General features: G+C 50.3%; 2 protein-coding genes across 6 annotated transcripts in view; one reads left to right on the plus strand and one right to left on the minus strand.

Moving 5' to 3' along the window:
* Positions 1-642, minus strand: part of CA5A (carbonic anhydrase 5A) — a gene marked incomplete at its 5' end in the record, with an annotated part of 40767 nt that extends 40125 nt beyond the window's left edge. The window contains one exon of the mRNA XM_049622393.1: positions 324-642. Coding sequence (XP_049478350.1) covers positions 324-642 — 319 coding nt within the window. The remainder of the gene's footprint in view (positions 1-323) is intronic.
* Positions 1-25996, plus strand: part of BANP (BTG3 associated nuclear protein) — a 113057-nt gene that overhangs the window by 825 nt on the left and 86236 nt on the right. The window lies entirely within an intron of this gene.

Here is a 25996-nt window from a genome sequence, read left to right on the forward strand (position 1 = left end):
CGCGCGCCGCGCCGGTGGGACGGGCGGGGGACCGGGCGCCCGCGGCCGCGCGCGGTGGCGGGGCCGCCCCTGCCACTTGGCGGGGACGAGGGGAGACGGCGCCGCGAGCGAGCCCCGCGCCGGTGGCCGCTGTCAGGCCGGTCTCCGGGCCGGCGTGTGCCCTGGGGCACCGGCGGGCGAGAGCGCACGCCCCCGCCCGGCCGAGGGCTCCCGGAGCAGGGGGGTGGTCGTCCGCGGGGGAAGATTTAGGGGTTCGGTCCCCCCTCCCCCCCCGCCTGTTTGGTGTGGCCCTTCGGAAGTGCGGCCTCGGATGCCGGTCCCACCTGCACCGTGTGAGCACCTTGGAGACGCCGCCTTCACGCGGGGCTGGGTTTTCACTGAAGACCTGAGTGCTCCCGGAAGAGCTGCCCACACCTGTGGGCGTCTGCGGACCGAGACTCTGCCCGGCTTTGGGTCTGTTCGCCCGGAGTGGCTCCTGGCGGCCCGTTCGGAATTACCTGTCCCGCCCCGGAAGGCGCTCCCGGGCCCGGCGGCGTTGGTGCGGCGGCGCCCGGGGAGGGTGGCCGGTGGGAGGGGCCGGCCGCTTGTCGGGCACACTTGCGACTGGCGGTTCACGGGAGACGGGAGCGAACCTGGGGGTGGTCAGGTGGTCCTCCGGAAGCGGGGGAGCAGGCGGTCAGAAAGTAGGTCACCCGGCCCCTCGAGATTCAGCCCTTGGGACCGCCCCGGGGTCCAGACGCCCGGTGGCAGCAGAAACCCGCAAACCGCCCGCGAGACTAGTTCTTTCTGTAGGTTTGGCTCCCATTTTCTCCTCGTCTCGCGGTGAAGATAAGAGTTACGTTCTTGTGATGTTGGCTTTAAGTTTTTAGAAATGGCTGCCGTTTGTGGGTTACGTGCTGTGGCTGGGACTGCTGATCCTTTCCAGTGTCTCTTGTCCCAGCGATCCGGGGAGGTGACGGAGGCCCACAGAGGTTAAGAGACTCGTCCGGGACACACAGAGCCAAGGCTTTGAACTCAGTCTGTCTGAGGTTCGAGCTTTAATACATACATATCTATCTATCTCCCCGTATATCTGATATTTTAACCAAAGTCCTATACACAGCACAATGTCGGTGAAAAACTTGAACATTGAGAAGCAGCAGTTCCCTGTCCAGCCTTTCAGTTTCTCTCCTCCAAGAAATCTTTTTAATGTTCCTTCTGGAAGGTTTCCATAGCTCTGAAGCGAAAGTTGGTAGTTTATTAGTTTTACACATTGTCGACTTTCTGTTATGATAGATGATTTCGCTTTTCGGGTCAGATGCCATTTTTTTCTACCCCCTGAATTAACTGTGTTAAATTGTTTATGACTGTACAAATACTGTTTGCTTCAAGGCTGAGTGGTGCATTTTCTCTCTCCTACAGTCTTTTGTTTTTTCTGTTGTTGGTAATGGCTTTTTTTTTTTTTTTTTTTTTTTTGGTATTTTTGCATTTGCTGTTCCCATGATTCTTTGTCTTAAATTTTCAAGCATGCCAGATCTCTCCAGTGTCCCGTCTTCTCCCCAGGTCTCTGTCCTCTTTTTCTGATCTGGATTGATTACCCTGTAGGCCAGTTACAAGTGTACTGCCGATATTTTCCTGTATTATACATCTGAGTTTGTTCAAGGTTCCATGTGTAATCATGGCTTTCTTCATCATTTCAATGAGAACCTTCTGCCAAGTAGCCTTATTCCTTTTGGGTAACTCTTTAGGATCCTTTTTGGTGTTACGGGCATTTTCAAAGTGCCCCAGGATGCGGAGTCCCACCTTGAGTGCTCTGTGCCTCTGGGGGCTTGCCTTCCAGCTCTGGGAGATTCTCTTTGTATTTATTTGAGAATTGTTTCTGCTTTTACTCTTTCGCGAGTTCTTATTAGTTTGATGGTGGACATCTTGGATTGATCCCTTGAATCTCTTTCTCCTCTTCCTTTGTCATTTTATTCTCATTTCTGGGAGGGGGCTTCGATATATTGCCCAATCTTTTAAATTTTTTATTAACACGACTGAAAATTTCGAAGAGCTTATTCTGTTTTTTTCCCCCCACAGTTTATTGTTTTGTGAATGCATTATCTTCTCGACTTTGAGGAGACCAGTAAGGATTTTTTTTCATTTCTTTTATTCTCTGATTTCTTATTGTAGTGTCACTGTCGCCATCATCTTTTTAAAAATACTGGTTTCATACTTCATATGGCAAATACTCCTTAAATACTGGTAATTATTGTTGTCTAAGGCCAGAGAAAGTAGGCAGAGAGCTGAGTCGGTGGGGCTGGTTTTGAAAATGTGCGGGTCTCCCCTCAGGTGATTGGGAACTTGTTACTGTGTGGGACTTTGAGTGCCGGAACCCAGAGACTTTTCCTCTGCGTCTTACGGCTTAAGAAAGACCCCTTTGATTTGGGGCTGCTCCCCCTGGTCTAGGGAGGACTCTTGTATAGCTTTTCCGTGCAGGGATCCAACTTCTGTGAGCAGGCTCAGCCCTTGCTTCGCTGAGTGTCCTGGCCCACCACAGGCTTAGAGCCCTCCTCTGGCCATACCCGTTCCTATGTGCTCCAGGTTGTGGTTTCCTTTGTCCTCCTAGATCCTTTCAGTCTCCCAGAAATTGGCAAAATACCTGGCCCGTGTCTTCTTTCTTGTGGGTTTATTACATGCGACTAAAAGTCATTTTAATGGGACGAGCAGAGATCACCTTTGTGGCTAGTTCTCACTGTGAGCAGGAATTCCAGAGCCCATTCTTGTCACTCTGCTCTCCTGCCTCCCTGTGGCCTTGGTAATGGGTGCCTTCTGTCAGTGGAATGGGTGGCCTACTCATTGTCCCCATGGCCATCTCCGCACTGCAGCGTGGGCGGACGTGGTGCGTTCCTGCTGGAGGTTCTGGCTCCGCAGCCTTGGAGGAGTGCCAAGCTCAGCGGGGGAAGGCCAACCGTAGACAAAAGGTTGTGATTTCACACTCTTCTTTCCGTCTTGGCACGTCGCACCGGCTTCTCGCACCATGTCCTCGTACAAAGATAGCACTTAAGCATGCCCGAGTTTAAGGATTTGCCTCCAGTTAAACAGTGATTACTGTACTTGAAGTGTCATCTTTTAACAGTATTTTTTCAAAATATTTTTATTCCCTGCCCCCCCCGCCCCGTGTTTTATTTATTTATATTGAGACAGGGAGAGAGAACGAGCAAGGAAGGAGCAGAAAGGAGAGAGAGAATCCCAAGGGCTCGATCCCACTAACTGATCATGACCAGAACCAAAATCAGAGTTTGGCGCTCAACTGACTGAGTCACCCAGGCGCCCCTAAAGCGTAATCTCCACGCATTTTAGTCGATTGTCCTTTGAAAGTTGTGCACGGTGAAATATGAAATACATCAGCTGCATTTGTCCGGGCCCAGCGAGGCCCACGTGAAGTGGTCCGTGGATCAGTGACCTTGCCATCTCTAGGTGTTTGGGAGAAATGCACACTCTCAGGCCCCCAGCAGACATGGAATCAGAATCTGCAACTTTGGAAACTTTTAACTTTGAAGTAAATTTACAGTTAAAGAAAAGTTGGGGGGAATAGTTCGGAGCGCTTCCCTCTTCCTGTCACCCACTTGCCATAACGCTGACTTCTTACATAATCAAGTGTCCTTAAAAATCAGAACCTTAGCATTAGCACAACACTATTGACTAAATTACAGACCTGACTGAATTTCATCAGTTTTCCATTAATGTCGTTTTTCTGTTTCAGGATCTAATCCAGGATCCCACTCTGCATTTAGTTGTCATGTCTCCTGAAGTGTCCTCCCATCTGTGATACTTACATAGCCCCAAGTATCTCTCCCAAGAGATTTATATATTACAAAGGGGAAAATGGTGACTTCACGGTGGAAAAACCTGACAGATACCACCTTAACCAGTAATGAGACATACCGTGTCCTGCACTGAGAAACGCGTGCCCGTAGTGCGGTCATGTGAACCCAGATTGAGAGACAGTCACCAAAATCTTAACTGTTGCTCCTCAGAAGCGTCCAGGTCTCGAAAACCAGGGAAAGACTTAGAATTTGCATTTGCAGAGATGGCAGGCGTGGTATATGCACTTTGCCGCTGCGGAAATACTTCCTGTGCTAGAATAAGAGGTCACCACAGTCCCGATTTGTGCATTGGTAGATGGATGCTTCAGGCACAGGTCCTAGGTGAGTTTATGTTCATGGTTTATTGATAAAACACCCAGCATACAGTGTTCGCCTTCGTTTTTCCTGTGATCTTCACCTACACTGTATAAATTCTGAAAACATCAGCGGTACCATTAAATACACAACCCACGAGACTGACTTTAAAATGTGCGCGTAACTTTACCAGTTGAGCTATTTATAATCTGGAAAACAAACATTTTTCTCATTTTGAAGAAGCTCCTGGGGGAAAATACACATTGAGGTTTTTGGTGACGCTGTCTCAGATAAAAAGCTTTAAAAAGTTCTCCCTATAACAGGTAAATAAAGATCACTGTTGTGTTCTCTGACTTCACGTATATGATGGTCGTAAAAACAAGATCACGTAATGGATTGTTCATTGGAAGTACTTTGAACCATTCTGAGATGTTCACTTTTGGGGCTGTGAGGGGGAGTTTTAGGGAATTTGAGAGCAAATATTGAGTGGGATCTCATTGTTGCAATTTGCTCTCTCTGGTTTTTTTTTTTTTTTTGGTGAAGTTTATTTTGAGAGAGTGCACATGTGCACGTGAGTGGGGAGGGCCAGAGAGGCAGAAGGGGAGAGAACCTGAAGCAGGTTCCTCACTGCCAGCACAGAGCCCACCGCAGGGCCCAGTCGCGACCTGGGGGACCGGGCCCCAGCGCCCTGCAGTTTGCTCCTAAAAAGCTACCCTTGTTTTCTTGCTGGGGCCAGTGCCTGGAGCTCATTTAGCGCGTCCGTAAGAATTGGAAACAGCAGTCCCGTCCTGCCTGCTTTTCAGGGTAGCGATCAAATAACGTTTAGGTTTCCCATTTTCATCTTGTGCATGTTGTGAAACCAGTTACACGTTAGAGCTTCAGCCGATAATTCAACTTTATGCTATCCGCCTCACCTTTTTGGCTCTGTGCGTTGTCCAGGGCTGTGGCCGGACTGCCCCCCCGGAGGAAGTTCTGGACTCCTCACCCCCCAGTGCAGTGGTGAGGTGTGGCATCCTCATCATAGAGCATCGGTGTGTGCCTCTTTAAGAGGAAGCAGAGCCTGGGGGCGGCACCTGGAGCCTCCCATCCCTTGAAACCTGTGATTGGTCTTGAATTAAATTGTGATGGGAGCATGAACTTCTCAAGCCACACGCGGACGGTACGTCCAAAATAGAGTGACATCACGTGAAATCGATTCCGATATTGAATTAACTTTTCCGTACCTTTCACTTCTACCCATGGTCAAGAAGTGTCCAATATAACTGAATGTTTTGGGCCATCTACCTCCATGGTGACCCAGAATACCTCAGGAGGCCAGGTCGCTTATAGTGCAGAAGCGTGGAAGACGAATATCCAACAGGAAGGGCCAGAGAAGGCAGAGATGAGAACATGTTTTACTTGAGTCACTGAAAAAGTAGATAGGTGGCATGAATGTATATGTGGAAATTGACTACCATTTCCTTGTCCTAAATTATCTTGTATTAGATAAAATAGTCGAGCGTACGTAGGGCACTGAAAGTGCAGGCGGGTCGGACGGGGGCCCAGGTAGGGACGGAGGCCTGCCCTCACGGGTGGGGATGCTGTCAGGAAACCCGGGATGCGTTGAGCCAATCAAGCAACTGTGGCAGAAGCCTGTACTGACAAACTGTTTAGTAATAAAGATTTGTATTCTGAGCTTCAAAAACTGCTGCTTGTGGTCTGTAGTGATTTTTTTTCCTTTTGTTCACAAGGTAGAAAATCACCAAATAACTTGAAGCCTGGCTTAACCTTTCTGAACTTTCTAGAAAGGGGTTTGGATGACACTGGCAGTGAAAACTTGATGTGTGTGTACTGCTGGACTCCCTGGGTGGCAGTTGGGTCCGGTGGGTGTGGCCAGGGCCTCGGGCATCTTCACGTCAAAGACAGATCAGGAACCGTGGACCCAGGCTTTGGTTCCTGCTGTCACCACGGTTCAGCCCTGTGATCCATCGGCAGGTAGATGGCTGGGGTGCACCTGTCTGCTGCCACACCATCCTGTGGACTCGTCGGCAGGAGCCAGGGACGGTCCTCGGGAGCAAGGTGCTGCATTAGGCTGCCTTTTATGCCAGAATGCTTCCCTGAAGATGCTGAAGCCGTGTTAATTCACACCCCGTGTGTTTTTAAACGGAATTGGACAAAGAAAGCTGAGCGTCCTGTTTACCTGCTAAAAGTGGCTGCAAAAAATGTTCATGTTTTTTGCAAAGTGAGGGTTTCATAGGTTATTTTAGATTTGTGTAGTTTAAATTTATGTAAAATTGCAATCATGCTCTGCTAGGAGAAAAGCTGACGGGGTGACATGATGAAAGCAGGTGCATACTGCTTGGGGTTCCCTTCAAGCATAGCTGCTAATAAAAAGTGCGGTTAGATTTGCGTCTTGAGTTCTGGGGACCATTCAAGGACTCGGCCTGCTGTACCTCGTTGGGATTTCTCTGGATCCACCATAATATGAATCAGAAGTCACTCCTTACAGCTAACAGGAGTTGGAGCAGCAAGATCACCGAGACCTGAAGGCAACCGAACCGTCCTGTGGTCGCACAGGCCCCTCTTCCAGAAGGTCAAGATTACTCTTCTGCAGGAATAGTTCCTGATTTCCTTACCCCTCAGTCTCAAGGCAGTTTCGAGATTCTAAAGATTCCACAAATGTCACTAAACACTTGGGAGCTCTAGGGCAGAAGTCAGGAAACTTTTTCTGTAAAGGCCCAGGTTAAATAAACTTTTTTTGGCTTTGGGGTCTCTTGTCACAACTGCTCAGCTTTTCCCTTGGAGGGTGGAGGCCAGAATGGGTGTCGCTGTTTTCCAGTAAAATTTATCTACAAAAACGCAGGATTTGGCCCGTGGGCTACAGTTTGTGAATCTCCAAGCTCTAGACTTAAAAGTGCTAATGCACGTTGGAGAAATAAGTCAAAGCTGGGGGTTCAGTAACAGATGATAGGAATACTTCAGCCGGTGCCAGGTGCAGGACGAGCACTGTCCTCGTCTTCCAGATTGCTGTGCTGTTCCCTGGGAGCGCCTTGCTCTCGAGTGCAGACCTCGAGACTTTGGGGTGATCTGGAAGAAGTCCTCCAAGCCGTCTCATTCATCTGCTGAAGGCACTGAGAGCGTAGGTCAGACACTTCTAGTTCATTTTAGAAAAGTCTACTTGGGAAGGAAGGATCGGGTGGCAGCCTTTCGGAAATACAGTGATGACAAAGTCCCCTTCAGATGAGAATCTTCTGTCCTCACTGCCTTTCTTTGGAGAGCAAAAGCCTCGGCACCTCTTAGGGATTGGGTGTTTTCAGGCTTAGACGTTGCAGGAATAGTACAAAGAATTATAACGGTCTTCTCAGATGTTACTGTTTTGTATTTGCTTTATCACCTCTCCTCACTACAGCTGTATATGTGTGTATTTTTTTCTGTACAGAGTAAGGTAATGATGTCCTCTTAACCACTTATGTGGTATTTCCTAAAAACCAGGGATATTCTTTCATACAACCACAGCATAATTATTAAAATTTGGAATTTAACGTTGATACATCTCTATTATCTGAGCAACGGATTTAATTCAGGTTTTACTAGTCATCCCAATAATGTCCTTGATAGCAAAAGAAAAAGGGATTCTTGTATGCACTTTGATGAATCTTTTTCCCCAAGAATATTTGCCCTGGCCCATATAATTATAAATTAGGCCCACACTCCTCACAAACTGCAAGTTTAATAAAATCAGAAGTGCAAATTTATTGCTGACAAAAGTCACTTTGAATAATCCTTTCCTTCTGCCCTTCTATCGAGAGAGGAGTGGGAGACTCAGCCAAGAGGCCGAATGCGTTGCTCTTTCAAAAGTCCACTCAGGTCATTAGTTCCAAGTGTAAATGAGCTGTGATTACAACGTGCTAGAATTGTGAGTCCAAAATGAACCTGACCTTACATGGTATCATTTGCTAGAATTATTTTTAAAAAGGTTAAATTACCTAAGGTTGCCCTCAAGTATATATAACCCTATTGGGCGAGTTAAGGGTTAATTTACAGGGGTACCTACTCAGGGCTGGATCTGTGTGTGTGTGTGTGTGTGTGTGTGTGTGTGTGTGTGTGTGTGTGTTTAATCAGAGCATAAATATTTTGGGTTTCTGAATTGAAATTCGTCCTGCCCCCCTCATCCTCCCCTCCTGAAAGTCAGGTTAATGGGCCAGGGTGAAAACGTTTCTGAAAGGCAGCTAAATTATGTCATGTTTCTTTTATCAAAGTAAAATTTTTTTAGTGTAGCAAATAGATTTTCTTAACATTTAAAAATAAGTTTCATTTGGAATTGTCTTAGCATGTAGCAAGCAGTTCCTGGCTCCTATGTTGCTGTCCCTGTCCGCATTTGTGACTGGAGTCCCAGTTTACTGGGTTCCCCCGCGCCTGTCTGGATTGGAGTTTTGGGTTCCATGTGGCACTTCTTCTGACATAGGTGGGACAGTCCTCTCCAAAGATGTATTCGGCTCTGTTGCTAATAGGATTGCCTTATGTTGTGTGGGCCGGTTTCGAGGAAGGGGAGTGTTGGGGTCTGAGACCCAGATCACCTTGTCCTGGTTGTTTGGCTCAGGGCAGACTCTTGAATGTCTCCTGCAGAGGAGGAGGAGGCTGGTGTGGAGGGCAGGTCTGAGCACTTGTGAAGCCGTTAGCCCAGCATTCACCAAGTTTCAGGGCTTAGTGCTGTTTGCAGCCTAAAATCCAAACTCCTCGCGTCTCACACAGGCTTCCTGGTGTTCTTGAGCAGTAGTGGGAAGGCATCCTAGTTTGATTCAGACATGTGACTACAAATGTGACTTTCAAAAATTAGGATACATGCTTTACATGGACGTTTTGATCGCATGGACTTTTGTTTCTGTCTTACACCCGATCCAGTTGATTTTGGGGTTCTAAGTAGAGTTCCTTCTTTGTTTTGCTCTCAGTTACACATCGAGAACTCCGATCTTAAGGAAAACAGTGCCAGGATGCTGTATCTAGTACCAAGAATGTAAACAGATTCTTGGCCCCCACGGTGATGGTGGCGTGGGATGCGTCCGCCTCCACCGAGCCCTCGTGAGGGCTGTGCTTGGGTCAGCCAGTGTCTAGGACACAACCTGGCCAGTCTCCTCAGGCTTTGCTCTGTTTTCCGTTCTGGATCCTGTGAGTAGTTCTCCTTGGTTATCGGCCCTGCCTCTGAGGGGTCGCACTTGCTTGACAGGTTGTGTGGATCAGAAACCTCCGGGAATGTCCCTGCCTCTGCCATCTGCCATTGTTGCTTATTTTAACGACTGCCCAAGTTGGGAGTTAATCTTCTTTTGTTTTTATGTTGCCTGGCTAGGGTTCCAGGTTCCCTTAACATTTAGGCACATGCTAGTGGCTTTGTTCGGTTTCTGTGAAATTGCGAGGTAGGGAAAGGAGAGGAGGACGCTGTAGTGTCCTTCCCCTCGGACTGTTGTCCACCTTCCTCCCCAGGCTTCGCAGCACGCCCCTGACGTAGGAGAGGCGGGTGGGCGATACAAGGATGGCTTTGGGAGGGACCGGGGGCACGCTCGGCTTGCCGGATCGACGGACTCAACGACAGAGTGCGTCACAAGGAGAGGAGCTGCGCTGTCCAAGTGGCGGATCCTTCTTTTTGACTTGATTTTCCCCACGAGGTGATTAAAGCCAAGATTTGTACCGTCCTGTGGCCGAAGGACTGACCGGACAGGAAGCACAAACGTGAGCGATGGATGACGGGCGGGCTCGGTTAGCAGGACACGGGCGAGTCTCTGTGGAAAGTACTCTGCTTCCTGCCCCCGCTCCAGCCCCCCTTCTTCAGGGCCCTGGGGTCTCATTTCCGCTAATAACTGTTCATGATGCCTGTCACATAAGGGAAGCGTTTAGGGCTGGGCCTACCTGTAAAATGGGGGCACAGGGACCTGCACCAACAGGTGTAAAGACAGAATGCCTTACTGCTGGGGCGCCTGGGGGGCTCAGCCGGTTCAGCGTCCCACTTCGGCTCAGGTCATGATCTCGAGGTTCGTGAGTTCGAGCCGCACGTCGGGCTCTCTGCTGTCAGCGTGGGAGCCCATCTAGGATCCCCCGTCCCCCTCTCTCTCTGCCTCTCCCCAGCTCATGTGTGTGCACGCACGCTCTCTCTCAAAAAATAAACTTGGAAAAAAAAATGCTCTAGTGCTCATAATGGTGCTTAGAACTCAATACACGGAATTGTCACATTACCTTCCAGGCCCCACGTCTTCTTAGCTTGTCAAGCTCATATGGTGCTGATTTCACTGACAGAAATGTGCATAAAGTCACAATTTTGTTTGTGGTAAACTTATATCACAGAATCTTGGAATTTTAGAACCAGGCCAGGAACTCAGAGGTATTCGAAATTAGTAAACTTGCTAAGAAAAAGCCTGGCCGTGCTTGTAAAGTACACATGTCTTGTAAATGCGAGAAGCCACAGTGGCCTTTGTGTTTCTGCCGTGAGGAACTGGCCGGTCTGGACTCCACAGACCGCCGTCCATGTAGGCTTTTAGGGTTAAGACACCCTCTTGTTCTCTCCCGGGAAGTGACTTCTCCCGCACTTCTTGCTGTAAACGGCGATAGATTCTATTATCACACGGTGTTGTAATGTGTGCGTACTGTTTGTTACTTAATGATACTTAATTGAGAATTTTAAATTCTCTTAGATGATTTTAAACAATTTGCAGCGAGTACGGATTCTTACAATCTTAGGGCCAATAGTTCTTGTATGAACGAACATACGTCAATGGGAAAAGGACTCTAAGTGTTTAATTTTACCTTTAATTCAGTCTCATAGAATGCGCCGTAGCTGGATTTAGGTATATGATCACCCAGTAGATGATCAAACCAGTAGAATATCTCTTTGAAACATGGCTTTCTTCTCTGGAGGGACAAAAATCGGCCGTGCCGTCTGCCCCATCTCCACACCTCTGAGTGTTGTCTGTCTTGACCGAAACGACAGAGGTTCAAGTCGGTCAACTTTTAGGAGAGAGTCTGCCTTAGAGCTGCGTTCTCCAAGTGGTGAATGCTTCCTTTTGACTTTTCGTCCCCCGTGAGATGATTCAAGCCAAGATTCGTACCGTCCTGTAGCTGAAGGACTGACATAGCTGTCCGGCCAAGGACTGGAGGCTCGAGGTTCGGGATCGCGTGTTCACAGGGTCGCCGGGAGCCCTTGCGGTCCCGCCCGGTGCGCGCTGCAGTGGTTTGATATTAAAGTGAGAGGTTGAGCGCCGGATGGACGAGCCCTCCCAGCCCCAAAGCGGCTGTAGACAACGTGCAAACAGCTGGGTGTGGCCAGGTTCCGATAAGGCTTTCTTTGTGGACGCTGAAGTTGAGTTTCATAGGATTTCGTGTCACAAAATACTGTTCTTTTGACTTGGCTCGAGGGCTGTCCGGCAACGGTGGGGGGGGGGGGCGGATTTGACCTCGCCTGCGTTTGTGGGGCAGATGAATTAGAGGAGGTCGTGTATGGGCAGGCAGGCTGGAGCCAGACTGGGGAAGGTTTGAAGCCTGGGTGAAGGGGAAGCCGAGGAGGGCCGTGCGAGGCGCTCGAGCCGGGCTCTGAGGGGACGAACCTTCTTTGGAAGACTGTCCTACAGGGCGGATGAGGGAGGACCGGCTTCCTGCCCCAGCCGCGTGTGGCTTCGGGAGGGACCAAGGGGACGCTCGGCCTGCCGGATCCGTGGGCTCAACCGCAGTGTCACAGGGAGACGATGCTGCACGTCAGAGGGGCAAGAGGCAGGGACCGGGGGGAGGCCAGCTGAGCCGCCCCCGGCGGACCAGGTGCAGCGGGAGAGAGGAGGAGGAAGAGGGAGGAAGTCGGGTCAGAACCAGCAAGCGGGAAGAAGCCCTAGGGTCTGGCGAGGGTCGGAGAGTGAGGGTAACGGCGGCGAGAGCTCCCAACTGTCTGCGGGGTCTTTTGTGGGAGGCGCCGGGAGGCGGTACCTCCTGGAGCAGCCTGCTTGGGGGTGGGGGGCCGGCTCGGGCAGAGGTCAGCGGCGGAAGCGTCGGGTGGATTTTGTTGTCCCCGGGCCGTGGCGTGTTTGAAATGCGAGGCGTGAGGGCGAGGTGGGGGACGGATTCGGGAGGGATGGGGTCGCCCCCCGTCATTGAAGTGTGAGCCTGCCGGCAGCCCTGGGAGATGATGCCTTCCGTCGGTCCGGCGTCCCAGGTGCGGCTTCCTGGGAGGCGGGAGGGGCCTCGGTGGCGCCCCAGGGGGGTGGGTGTGCTCCGCGGGGAAAGGTGGGGAGCTTTCGCGGGAGGGCAGAGGTGCCCCGGGAGGGAGGGAGACGAGACCTGGGAGGGGTGGTGCGGAAGGGCGGTCAGGAACGGATACCGGGCTCCCGTCTGGGCCCTGGGAGAAGAGCTGACGGTGAGGTTGGAAAGCATGCTGTTTGTTTGGGCTTCAGAGGGAGAGGGAAGAGACCTCGTCTGTGGATGCGCTCGGGGGGCTTCCGGAGTGTGCTTCGGGAGTTTGGCACGGGAGGGATGTGGTGGGAGGTGGTGGCAGCGGAGTGGATGGCAGGGCCTTGCTTTTGTCTTTTCTAACGTTTACTCGTTTGAAGACCTTTTATCAGCTCCCTGCGCCGATAGCACGGGTCGTTCTAGCTCCCTGCACCGGTTGCTCCCGCTGCCAGCGCCGCACAGCGCCGCGACGTGGGCCGGTGTTGGTCCGATCGGCCGTTCCGTGTCCCCTCACTGGAACCTAGGGCGCAGGAGCCGGAAGAGTGCCGTGAGTACACAGGCGTGTGTCCTTCGTCTGGGTTCACAGAGGGGTAGCGTTTGGGCCGTGCCGCATCCGCGTGGGCAGGCACACCTCGGTCGCGCGGTGGGCTGGCTTCCAGGCCACCGCAGTCGAGCGGGTGCCACGGTGATGCCGGCCGGTCACGTCGGGATCTGGGTTTGCCGGCCCGAATACTTGTTTACTCCGTACTGTAGTTGGCTTGTGTGCACTGGCAGTATGTCTAAGAAACAATGTCCGTACCTTAATGAAAACATACTTTATTGTGGGGGCGCCTGGGTGGCTCAGCGGGGTAAGCGTCTTGACTCTTGATGTTGGCTCAGGTCATGATCTCACGGTCCTGAGATCGAGCCCCACATCGGGCTCTGCACTGAGTGTGGAGCCTGCTGAGGATTCTCTCTCTCTGCCTCTGCCCCTCCCCAACTTGTGTGTGCATGCTCTCTCTCAAAAAAAAAAATAAATAAATACTTATGGTTAAAAAATGCCACCCATCGTCAGTGCTTTCAGTGAGTCATAATCATTGATCACAGATCACCGCAACAAATAATAACGAAAAAGTTTGAAATATTGTGAGAATGACACATTTTGGTAATTTTGGTAGCCCTCTATTTTTTTTTTTTTTCTTTTTCCTGCTTTTGAAAGTAAGCTGCATAGGGGCGCCTGGGTGGCTCAGTTAGTTAAGTGTCCGACTTCGGCTCAGGTCATGATCTCATAGTTTGTGAGTTTGAGCCCTGCATCGGGCTCTCTGCTGACAGCTCAGAGCCTGGAGCCCACTTTGGATTCTGTGTCTCGCTCTTTTTCTGCCTCTTCCATGCTCATGCTCTCTCTCTCTCTCTCTCTCTCAAACATAAACATTAAAAATTTTTTTTAATTAAAAAAAAAGTTGCAGAGAGACCACTATATTTCACCCCTAAATGCTTGAGCGCTCATGTCCTGAGAGCAAGGGCATTCCTTTATATAGTCATACCTAAACAATGAACAGTATTCAGTGTCACTGAAGATACTGCCCATATATTAAAAAAAAAGTTTTTTTTGAATGTTTATTTGTTTTTCAGAGAGAGAGAGAGAGAGAGAGAGAGGGAGAGGGAGAGAAAGAGCATGAGCAGGGGAGGGGCAGAGAGAGAGGGAGCCACTGAATCCAAAGCAGGAGCCAGGCTCTGAGCCGTCAGCACAGAACCCGACGTGGGGCTCGAACTCACAAACCGTGAGATCGTGACCTGAGCCCAAGTCGGACACTCAACCGACTGAGCCACCCAGGTACCCCGATACTGCCCATATTTAAATGTCCCCTGAAATTTGTTTATGGCTAATGACCCCCTGCCTCCCCCAAGACCTCGCTGCATCTGGCAGGTCTCTTTGTCTTGGTTAATCGAGAGCAGGCCTCTCCTAGTTTTATGCTGTGGACTTTTCAGGGGTTCCGGCCAGGAGACCTGTCCCTGTATCCCTTTCGTTCCTGCCTCTGCCGACTCCCTCGGGTCTCCACTGGGGCTGGGGGAGCTGCCTCATCGGTGCACCCCTGCCTGGGCCTGTTCTTAGCGCTAGCTAAGCGGGAGATCCAGGGGGAGCCCCTTTGTCACGTGTAGTTACTGCTCTCTTCTCTCGGAGTGGATGTTTAGCACAGTGCCTAGTGATTATTTTTTGAAGGATCGGAGAATGAGTGCGAGATCACTTGCTGCCGCGTACAAGAGTTCGCAGACACTCGCTAAAGTTCGTCCCAGGACTAAGAAACGAGGCGACGGCTCCCAGGCCTGCAATCCGTCGTACATTCTCACACTCCCGCATCTTGGGCACAGGTAGAATTGTGTGTTGTCGGGGTAAATCCTTGACAGTGTGAACAATTTATAGCTACCAAGGAAGAAGTAAAATATGGATGCAGTAATGTAAGCACCAAAATTTTTATGGCAAGACACACACAGGCTTCTGCAGTGTTTTCCCGTTTATCGTTGGCAGTTGGTAAATCAGGTGAAAGTTGCTTGTAATTGCACTCGTGGTTTATATTTTATAGCAGACATCTGAAGTTCACTTTAGGTCATACATGGTTCTTCTGCTTTCTTTCTGGAGCTATGATATCTGAAAGCACTGTTTGTCAAAGTGTGGTCCAAGGAGCCACATGGGTGACTTGAGACCTTGCCAGGGGCTCTGTGAGGCCAAAATGGTTTTCATAATGATCCTAAGAGGTCATTTGTCTTTTTTGTGGGTTGACACTTGCACCGATGGTGCAGGGTTGATGTGGCAAAGCGGCCGCTGCCTGCGCCCGACAGAGGCCAAGCCCCCGGCCGCAGTTGGGTCCTTGTTTTCTTCACTGCCATGCAATTAAAAACAGCCATTTTCACCTAAGAATGTCCCTGAGGAAGCAGTCAAATTCATTTTATTAAGTCTCAGCCCTCGAGTACCCCTCTGTTTCATTCTCAGTATGACAACACAGGAAGGTTATGGAAAGTTCTTCTGCGGTGTTTCGGATTCGGAGCCCTGCCTTGGACACACCCCTTCTGCACTTGTGTTACTAGCTCAACTAGCTGTGTTTTCTCATGGACCACGTAAAAGAACAGCTGACAAACTGGGCATTTTTTTTTCAATGTGAGAGAGAGAGAGGGTGGGGAGGGCGGGGGGACAGAGGATCCCAACGCGGGGCTCAAACTCATGTACCGCAAGATCATGACCTGAGCTGAAGTCAGATGCTCATGACTAAGCCGCCCAGGTGCCCCGAGGGTATTTCTTAATGAATTTTTTTTTTAATTTTTTTTTAACGTTTGTTTATTTTTTGAGAGAGAGAGAGACAGAGCGTGAGCAGGGGAGAGGCAGAGAGAGAGGGAGACACAGAATCCGACGCAGACTTCAGGCTCCAGGCTCTGAGCTGTCAGCACAGAGCCCAATGTGGGGCTCGAACCCACAAGCTTCGAGATCATGACCTGAGCCAAAGTTGGACGCTTAACCCACTGAGCCACCCCGGCGCCCCTTTACTGAGTGAATTAAGTTAGCCTGTTGCTTCAAGGAAAGCCACTGTGGCACCATTACTGGTGAGAAAATTTGCGTTTTCAAGTGGAATTGGAATTTTGGGAAGTGTGTATCTGTCATCGAGATCCTGATAGCTTCTCAGTACTTAAAGGTATTTCTGATATCAGTGTTAGTGAATGTGATGCTTTTGGTAATACGTGATAAACTACACCTGGAATGTTCCAAGCGTGATGTTACAAAGTTGCACTTGGGTAAAAGATCCATTGAAAGTGCAAGACAGGGGCGCCTGGGTGGCACAGTCGGTTAAGCGTCCGACTTCAGCTCAGGTCACGATCTCGCGGTCCGTGAGTTCGAGCCCCGTGTCGGGCTCTGTGCTGACGGCTCGGAGCCTGGAGCCTGTTTCCGATTCTGTGTCTCCCTCTCTCTCTGCCCCTCCCCCGTTCATGCTCTGTCTCTCTCTGTCTCAAAAATAAATAAACGTTAAAAAAAAAAATTTAAAAAAGAAAGTGCAAGACAGACCAATGGATTTTATTTTTATTTTATTTTATTTTAAATGAAACTTTATTTTTTGTTTTAAAAAATTTTTAATGCTTAATTTTTGAGAGAGAGACAGAGTGTGAGCAGGGGAGGGGCAGAGAGTGAGGGAGACCCAGAATCCGAAGCAGGTTCCAGGCTCCGAGCTGTCAGCACAGAGCCCGATGCGGGGCTTGAACCCACAGACTGTGAGGTCATGCCCTGAGCCACAGTCGGACACTTAACCGACTGAGCCCCCCAGGCGCCCCCAGACTGATGAATTTTGAAACACTAAAGTAAAATGTTCGCTCATAGGGTTTCAATGCAACATGACTTTAGAAAAATAAAACACCAGTTGAGTTTTGCCGTTGGATTAAGGAAGAATATCCACAGGTGCCGGAAAAGGCTGGTACAATACTGCCCCCGCAGCACTCTGCGTGAGGGTGAATTTTCTTCACGTATGTCAACCAGGATGGTTCGTTCTAGTGCAGCAGATTGGGAGCTGATGTGCGTGGGGGGATCCAGCTGCTTCCCAGTAAGTCTGCATTAGACAGATTTGTGAATATGCCACACTGTGGCCCTCTTCTTGCTAAGATTTTGCTGCTGCTGCTGTTTGGGAAACTATCTTGTATGTTAACATGGAATGTGTTGGTTTTTACAATTTCCAAACGAATAAAGAAATATTCAAAGATTTTCTGTTCTAATTTCAAATATGGTAACTACTGATAGATACACCCATACAAGCATTAACTGTTTGGGGGCCTCACTAACTCTAAGGCGGTAAAGGGGGTCCTGGGTGCCGTGCGTGTGTGAACTAGGGCCGTGGGGGCCGTGGGGGCAGCTGGAATCCAGCCACGTCTCCTTCGTGTGTCGTGGTGGACGTTTGAGGTCTGTGGTTTTCGGAAAGGAAGAGTGGAAGTGGCACATTTAGCCAAACCTATCAACCTTAAGGGGAAGGATCTGCTACCTGAGGCTTAATTGGCCTTCTTTGTCTAATTTTAAATGTAAACACATTTCGGGGGCTGTCTGACACGAGGGGCAGTGGGCTGGCTCTTCCCAAGAAGTGAAAACCTTGGGAAGAAGGATTTCCTGCTTCCCAGTGTCCTTGTTTATCTGGCCCCTGACCTTTTATGGAACTACGTCCCTTTCCTCCCCAGTTCGTCCTTTGCCTACACGGATTTCGGAGGAAAAAAGGAAGCGAGCAGAGTTTTTTCCACATATCTCAGCTTAATAAATACGGATTTTTTTTTGCTTGCCGCAGACCAGCTTTTAATTATTTTATTACTGTACTACTTCCATCCAAAAGGATTTGACTAAATGGAATGATTTCAGTTTCCCGGAGGTTTCCCTGTTTCTGGAGATTTCGCCTCGAGTGCTGCTTAGCCACGTCCTTACGTGGGGATGGAAATCCCTGTTGTGGTTTTTATGGCGCGGTGGGCTTGACATTCCTGCTCGCGTGCGTTCGAAGCCTCCACCAGGAGCCATGCGGGGTGACAGGTGGCGGCTTGGCGGGCCGTGGGCTGGGGCGGCGGGCGTGCGGTAGTGCCTCAGCGGTAGCGGTCCTCCCCGGCACTGCTGTCTGGTCCCAAGCGTCTGTGTCGTGTCATGGCGTCCTGAGACTGTCACGTATTTGTCCCGGGACACTCCCAACCCTCAGTTCGTGTCCTCGTCCCTAGACCTCAAGGGCCTGCAAGGTAGGGGCCTCTGCCGACTGTGTCTCTTTAGCCTGGCCCCTCTGCGTGCTTCTGATGGCTGGTAAATAATTGCAGTAGCCGGAGTCAGGTCGCTGCCCGGGGAGGCTGTGCGGAAACAACTTCGTCCAAATCACACTCGGCATCAAGGCTTCGCTCGAGGGTTAATGTCGGAAACGGCTCTGTGAACAATCTCTGCCCTAAAACAACTGATGAGAAAATAAATCCCGTACGTGTGACATCCCTAGTGAGACAACTCACGTGTTGTTCCCGCAGTGATTGGGAAGGTCCTTGTGTCAACACAGGGAGGCTTTATTTGGTGGTTTTTTCTTGCTGTGTTTTTTCACGTAACGAAAGCCGATCGCCTGTAGCATTTTATTTTTTAGCTGTTACTGCTAAAGCAAAGTTGTGTGTGTGCTCAAATACAGTAGTTTGTCTCTTACGCCTGTTTTAATGGCCTTGTGGTTTTATTTTATGGGGATCCGAAATATTTAAAAGTTAGCAAAATTAAAAATAAATGTGCAGTTCTGTATTTCAGCTGATGGAACGGCTGCTCGTGTCTGCTGTTGACAAGTGACGAGCGGCTCGTCATACTTTCATTGTTAACGACTGAGCGCGCCATTCGTATGAAGTTGGCCGTCGTAAACTAAACAGACTCGTGACTCCGTTGTGGTCTAGTCCTTTTTGATTTTCTTTTATTTTTTGAAGTTTATTTCTTGTTTTAGCAATCTGTACACGCTCCGTGGGGCTTGAACTCATGACCACAAGATCGATAATTGCAGGCTCTTCCTACTGAGTCCTTAGTGAAATCAAGACACAAAGGCAGTACTTTGAAGAGCTTACTCAGTGGTTTTTTAGTGGAAATGCTGACCTTCCCAGCTGTGCGTTGGCACGTAACCCCACAGTGGGCTCGTAGCGTTCCAGTGTGCGGCCTCTGCTAGGCAGGGGGCAGAGTGATGGAACTTCCTGCCCCAGTGGGGCTCATCTTCCAGTAGGGGAGACAGGTGTTAGACGAAGCGAGTATTTAGCACACGTAGTGAGGTGGACCATCAGTGCTTTGCACGGAAGCAGGAGAGGGGAGCAGGGAGGCGGGTGCTGGGGGTGGGTCTTGAGTGGGTGTAATTCAGTGTCTCTGGGAAGATGGCGTTGGGTAGGGGCGGGCAGGTGTTGGAGTGCCGGGGCTCTGAGCTGAACGGGCGCCTGCTGAGTGGGGAGGCCACCTTGGACAGGGACCCGTAAGCAGCAGTGGGGAGAGCCTGACGGGCCCCGGAGGGTGCTGGCTGGCACTCCAGCAAGCACTTGAGTTGGCAGGAAGGCTTTGGTGGGCTTTGAACAGGTAAGGGGCATAGTTTGACATGTGTTCTCACGCGGTCCAAGTAGCTTTTTCACTAGGTATTGGGAACAGTTACGGGGCAAAGACGGAGCGGGGAGACCCACGCAGAGGCCAGCACACAAATCCAGATGTGAGGTGACGAGGCCAGCGCGCAGGAAGCCAGACACTTGCCCACAGAGTGGCTCTAAGAGGGACAAGAACCGAGGACTGGAGGTTTTGACAGGGAAGGTCTGGGAGGAGCAGGGCGGTTGTGGGGTGGGGGTCTAGTGTGGTTTGGGCACGTCGAAATCGAGACTGGACTCCCAGGGATGGTGTCGGGAGGCTGTTTGCTTCGTGGGTCTGGAGTTCACCTGAGAGGTCTGAGCTGAAGGGTGAGCCTGCGCCATCAGCATGCAGATGGTGTTCCAGAAGGACTGAGAAAGGCCTTGCCCCCAGCCGGGCATTCCCTCTGACGCCGACCTCCACAGAGGGAAGGGAAGGCCAGGAGGCGCGTGGAGGAGGCGGGACAGAGCCCGTGCAGGTGCTGCGGGCGAGGAGCACGGGACCCAACTGGGCGGTTGGCCGGGGGGGGGGGGGGGGGGGGAGGGGACCACTGGTCTGGGTTCTAGAGGGGATGAAGACAGCAAGTCTGGCAGCAACTTGGGGGGCTGTGCTCTGGAGGGGAGCAGAGCACCGGAGATGGGGGGGTGGGGGAGTAGCTCTGGGAGTGAGCCCAGAGCTGTCGTTGAGGGGCTGTGAGGAGGGCACGGCGTGTGTGGGGGCAGGAGTGGGGGGGGGGGTGCCCACGGAGCCACAGGGAAGTCCTGGGGGAGGTGGCGAGGTGGCCCGCCGAGCCCAGGCGAGGAGGGGCCGGGACTTGGAAGGGAGAGGAGAAAGGATGGCGAGGACCGTCCCCGATGCCGCTTCCCTGCAGGCTGAGGCGGCTCCCTCGTGTTTGTCGGCATTTGATGCCGTGGGCCTTGGCCACGTACTGTTCTGTTGTAGAGAAAGCATTTCACGGTGATCGTCATAACGTGCCTACAGAAGGCTCCGCCCTCGGGAAGGACAGAGGATGAAGGGAGCCCGTGTCATCTACGCCCTCCCTCCCTCACGGGTACCAGCAGGTCCACCGTGATCACTCCAGGCCTCTCGTGTGCATTACACACACAGACATGTGACCACACACGCGCGCACACACACACACGCGCGCGCGCGCACTTGTTAGAAAGCCGAACTGGGATCGTATACATGCTGTCGGGCGATTTTCCTCTTACGTTCCTTTCCGTTGGTGTTGTGTTCTGGGGATCTTTCCATTTTGGTCCGTGCGATTGAAGCAGCGTCATTCCCGTTAACAAGTGCAGCGGTTGACGGGACGGACGGCCTGCCGTCACTTCTTTTCTCGTTCCCCGAAGTTCAGGCGCTTAGGTCGCTGATCGTGGTCGGCGGGTTCTCCTTCCTGTGCCCCAGGGAAGACGCCGTCTTCACGGGCTTGCTAAGGTTCTGACTAGTCGTTGCCATCAGAGACGTTGTTGTACATTCATCTCAGTCCAGCTGCTCTATTATGTGAAGACTGGACTGTCTCCAGGACTTCTGAGAAATGGTAAATTTAATTTGCCAAAATGGCAACCGCATGTATCGCTCTGTTCCAGTTTTCTTGGGCTTCTTGCCCTAGGGTTTTCTGTTCAAACCTTCCCTGTTAGCAGAATTTTAAGTGACTCTGTCCTGGCAACAGAACCATTTTGAGTAAACAACTTGGATAACGTGTGGTGTCCTCATTTGGAAGACGTTGGGATGCGGGATTTTATGGAGAGTTTGGAGTATTTTCCTCAGCTGCTCGCGGAACTGTTAGAGGCCAGGAAAAAGCTTGAACTGGGCGTTTGAAAACTTTCCATTAGCCCTCTATGAGACAGCTAGTTTAACCTGGAGCCTCTGAGCCCAGGGCCGTCGCGAACGGCTTCGGTGCGCAACACTTAGGTCAAGCCTGGCTGCGCATTACAGATCCCAGAATACGCTGTTTCAGAGCAGGTGGTTGGTTATTTTCCTTTCTGATAAGGAAGTCTGAGGCCGGCAGTCCAGGGACATGTGGCAGCGTCCGTCTTGTCCTTTGCTCCGCCGTTCTGGTTCCTTCTGTCCCGTCCTCATCCCTATGGTCCAGCAGCAGGAAAACAGGATGGCTGTGGCCACACGCCAGGTGTCCTCAACGAGGTGTCGTGGCAGCTGCCCCCGCGTCTGCACGTACACCCCCTCGGCCAGGCCTGGTCACTAGGCTGCAGGAGCGGCTGGGCGGGGGGAGCGGTCTGGCGGCCGCGTGGCCCAGTAAATTCGGGTTCCTCCACTGAGCAGGGGAGAAGGGCGGCTGAGATAGGCAGCCCTTCCTGGTGTTTGTGAAGCTCTGAAACTTGGCAGAATTTTGTCTGTCGTGCTTTTTTCCTGGAAAACGGTCTACAGTTTTTTGTTTTGTTTTGTTTTGTTTTGTTTTTACATTTTGAAAGCAATCTGTGACCCCAAAACATTTTAAGTCCACCAGGTCAAAGGTTGACTGGGTGGTATTTTGTCCCCGAGGACCACTGCCTTCAGGAAACAGCTCACTGTACCCTTTAATAATCTTTGCTTGGGCTCTTAATTTGGACAGAAGACGACCAAGTTTATGGCCCGAGTAGCCCTGGTCTTCAGACTGGCTGCCAGTGAGTCTGTACTTAGGGGTCATCTTTGGAGGACACGGAGTCAGCAGACATCTGTTCTCTACCCCGCGTCAGGCCTGACGGGCCCTCCTGGGTCCACCGGGTTCGCCGTGGCGCCTCCTCGGAGCGGTGGCCGTGCGTGCGACCCCCGCTCCCAGGGAGGGACACGCGCTCCGGTGCCCAGGCAGCGCGCTCTGGGATGGACGCTGTAATTGAGGATTTCCCCAGCAGTTTACGCCCCTGTGTTTAGCTGACCAGTTTTATTTCTGAGAAGGTGACACATGCGCAGGATAAAAATGCAAATATTATAAGAGAGTGAAAAGGGAAAAATAGTTTTCTCTCCCTCTTATGTCCCAGGAATCGTCTGTGCAAATAGTCTGTGCGTATTCAGCATATTTCTTTTTAAAAAAAAGCATGCTATACACCTTCTGCCCCGCTTATATTCATATAACTCTGTATCTTGGGCGTGGTTTCTGGGAGACACCTGCCTGGCTCCTTCACACAGCCACTTGGCGTCCCGTCGTGTGGCCTCGTGGGCCCTGTTTTAACTCCCTGTTGGTGTACGTGTAGGCCGCGTCCACCCTTTTGCCTCTAGAACCACGCCTTGGTTGTGCTGTTTTGTTTTGGGTTTTTGGGTACGTAGATCTTGGCACAGGTCTGCTTGTGCTGATTCTCAAGGACGTGAAGAATGATCGACCTGGACTGTCCCAGAAGTACTCACCCGCACACGAACGTTCTCAGAAGGGAACGCCAGTGCTCCCACTCAACATGGTCGTGGGAGATCGTCGGCCTTTTTCTGTGTATGTTCTCCCAACGTTTTTCCCCATTGTGAACAGTTGTATGTGTGTCACAGAGCGTGTAGCCATTGTGGACGGTACTCTCTCCTTTATTCTTCACTTAGTCTTAGTTCTGCTTGTAAATGCACAGTGCTCACCCCCAACCAGTGTGCGTGTTGTCTCCTCAAGTGACTTGAGTTTTCTGAGCTTTGTTTTCTAGCAGCTTTTTCAGGAAGGGTTGATGGGAACGCCCTTCTCTGAGAGCTAGAGGGTGATAAATGTTTGCTGCCTTCACACTTGAAAGTCATTCTGTCTGGATATAAAATTCTTGGCTCACATTTCTTTCTTCGAGTATCTTAGACATGTTAATCTACTTCTTTCTGTTGTATTTAATCATCCGTTTTTGCCCATTTTAAGTCACCTGTTCTTTTTGCCTGGATGTGTAAAGGAATTTTTTTTTTTTAATTTTTATTAGCATGTGTCTTGGGATTGATTTGTCCCCCCGCTCCCGCACCGAGGTTTGTGGTGTGTCTTTTTCATAAGTAGTTTTTAACTTTCCCCCTTCTGAAGAGTTTTCTTGATTTACACTTTTGAGTGCTCTGTTTCCTTGGACTTTGCTTTGGTTTTCGTCATTAGAGCCTTGCTCTCCACGTCCACGGGGCCTTCTCTGCCCGTCATCTGTGCTCCTCATTCTTGAACTCTTCCTTCATTTCGTTCTCATTCTTCCAATTTGCCCCCTTTTTCTCATTTCATTTTTCTTAAGGCACAGTTTACCGTGTTTATGTGCTCCTGGGCACCTTGTCACTTCCCTCCTGCGTCCTGTCCCCTCCCTCCTGCACATCTGTAATGCTGGCTTAACGGCTAACGATAACCCGCTCCCTCTGTGTAGTTCAGCTTGTTTTGGGATACTAGGGTTGGGTTTCATCTCTTTCAAGGACATGGCTTTACGCACGCTTTCATGGTCTGTAGTGCTATTATTTTCCTCCTTAGTCTCTTTTTCTATTTTTTTATTAAAAAATTTTTTTTAATGTTTATTTTTGAGAGAGACACACAGAGTGTGAGTGGGAGAGGGGCAGAGAGAGAGGGAGACACAGAATCCGAAGCAGGTTCCAGGCTCCGAGCTGTCAGCACGGAGCCTGTCGCGGGGCCTGAACCCACGAACCGAGAGATCATGACCTGAGCTGAAGTTGGACGCTTAACTGACCGAGCCACCAAAGTGCTCCTTTAGTCTCCTTTAAAACCTATAATCTTTGCATGAGATTGGACTTCAGTATTTTCTGTTGTTCATTTTCATGTGGAATTAATTTGCCTGGATATTTAGAAGGGAGGCAGGATTTAGAATAGTTATCTCTAATTTCCGTGTTCTAGGCTCTACATTCTATTGATGTTAGAAAGTTTTAAAAGACGCAGTAACTCATTTTCTGAGCTCTCCTGGCTCTGTTTTTTTTCTCCCACTTTCTTTTTTTTTAAGTTAGCTCTGTACCCAACATGGGGCTCGAACTCACTACTCAGAGCACATACCACTGATTTAGCCAGCCGGGTACACCTTTCTCATCTTCAACCAGACTTCCATTTCTCTCAGTCTCTATTTTCTCTGTCCTGTACATTTGGTATTCTATTTCCAGTTGTTTCTCTCTAGGGTATTTAGCCTAGAAGGGAGCTTTGGGTAATTAGCCTTGAGAGTTCATGGGGCCCAGACTGTCTAGGCCTTCTAGATGCTCCCGCAAAGCCCTTTGTGGCTTCCGCCATTGGACTGTGCTCACCGCCTGGTTTCAGCTGCTGTTGTCACCCTGTCCCATTGCTTCTCTCTGCTTCCTGCTTTGTACCTGCTCCCACCATGGCGATCCTGTAGCTGTCAGTGATTTGTCCCCACTTGCTGGTATTTTGGGGTTCATTAGGCATACCTCATCACTGAATCTTGTTATAGACATGGGCCTGGATTTTGGTTTTGCTATCCTACTTGCTCATGTGTTTTTATGGCGGGACAGGGAAAGATGAAAAATCTTCGTCACTGCTGTCTTTTCATAGTTGGACTCTTAAAGGGTTCTGTCACAGTACCTTGAGGCCTCTTTTTCCCTCCCTGGCGCTTGTCATCAGTTTCTCCTTTGGTGCATAGACACCTTGTTCACTGTTGAGTCAGGTGTATCAGCTGGGAATAGAAGCACCTTTGCAATTTTACCGGTTATACATTTGATCATGCATTTACATAGAAATGTTGCACATACTCCACAAAGGAAGATTTAAGGGGCGCCTGGGTGGCTCAATTGGTGAAGCATCTGACTCTTGACTTCTGCTCAGGTCATGATCTCGTGGCTCGTGAGATCAAGTCCCGAATCAGGCTCTGCACTCAGCTTGGAGCCTGCTTGGGATTCTCTCTCTCCCTTTCTCTCTCTCTCTCTGCTCTGCCCGTCCCCACCCCCATACTGTCCCTACCCCCTGCACTCACCAAAAGAAAAAAGAAAAGGGAGATTTAAGGCAGGAGATTGGTTTCTCCTTTTTATAATTGTTTCCTCTAAGAAATTATGTAGAATTTAAATCTGGAAGAAGGGGAAGAGGAGCCACTCTATTCACAGGATGTGAGAATTTAGAACTTTATGCCTCTTGGAACTTATTCGTTAACAGGAGTTGTCGCTAGACCCGTAGCTGAAAGCGGGCGATCTGAAAACTTTAATTTGACTCCTCCTGCCCCACAGGAGTGTTGACTGGGGGCTGGGAGCACTCAGTGCCAAAAGGAACACAGCTGTAGAGTTGAGGGCATAGTCTAGTTGGGGAAAGATCAATACATGATTTATTTTATAAACATTTACCACAAATAATTAAAACAAAACATGTAACATAAAATATCACGGTGACGTTGATTCCTGAGTTCTCCAGGATGTCCCATTTTTACGTAGTATCTTTAGATCCGTGTGTTGATAGACCATATCTGACACGACATGGCCTCATTTTTGTTTTGGAAGATAAGGTCTCTCTTGGCCTAATCAGAGTGTTTCAGGAGCAAGAAGAAAGTAACTGACTGTTCCAGACATGGTTTTTGGCTCAGGGATGACCGTTCAAACCCCTGCCCGTGAGGGCGCTTGGGGGAACGGACGATGGTGCTCCCAGGCCATGGTAGCAGGGCGGTGCTGTGGTTTGGGTCTGCTCTGGAAGCCAAAGGAAAGCAAAGCAGAGGCGCTTAGCGGAATGGTGCCT

This window comes from Panthera uncia, assembly GCF_023721935.1.
Source record: "Panthera uncia isolate 11264 chromosome E2 unlocalized genomic scaffold, Puncia_PCG_1.0 HiC_scaffold_20, whole genome shotgun sequence".
Classification (NCBI taxonomy): Eukaryota; Metazoa; Chordata; class Mammalia; order Carnivora; family Felidae; genus Panthera; species Panthera uncia.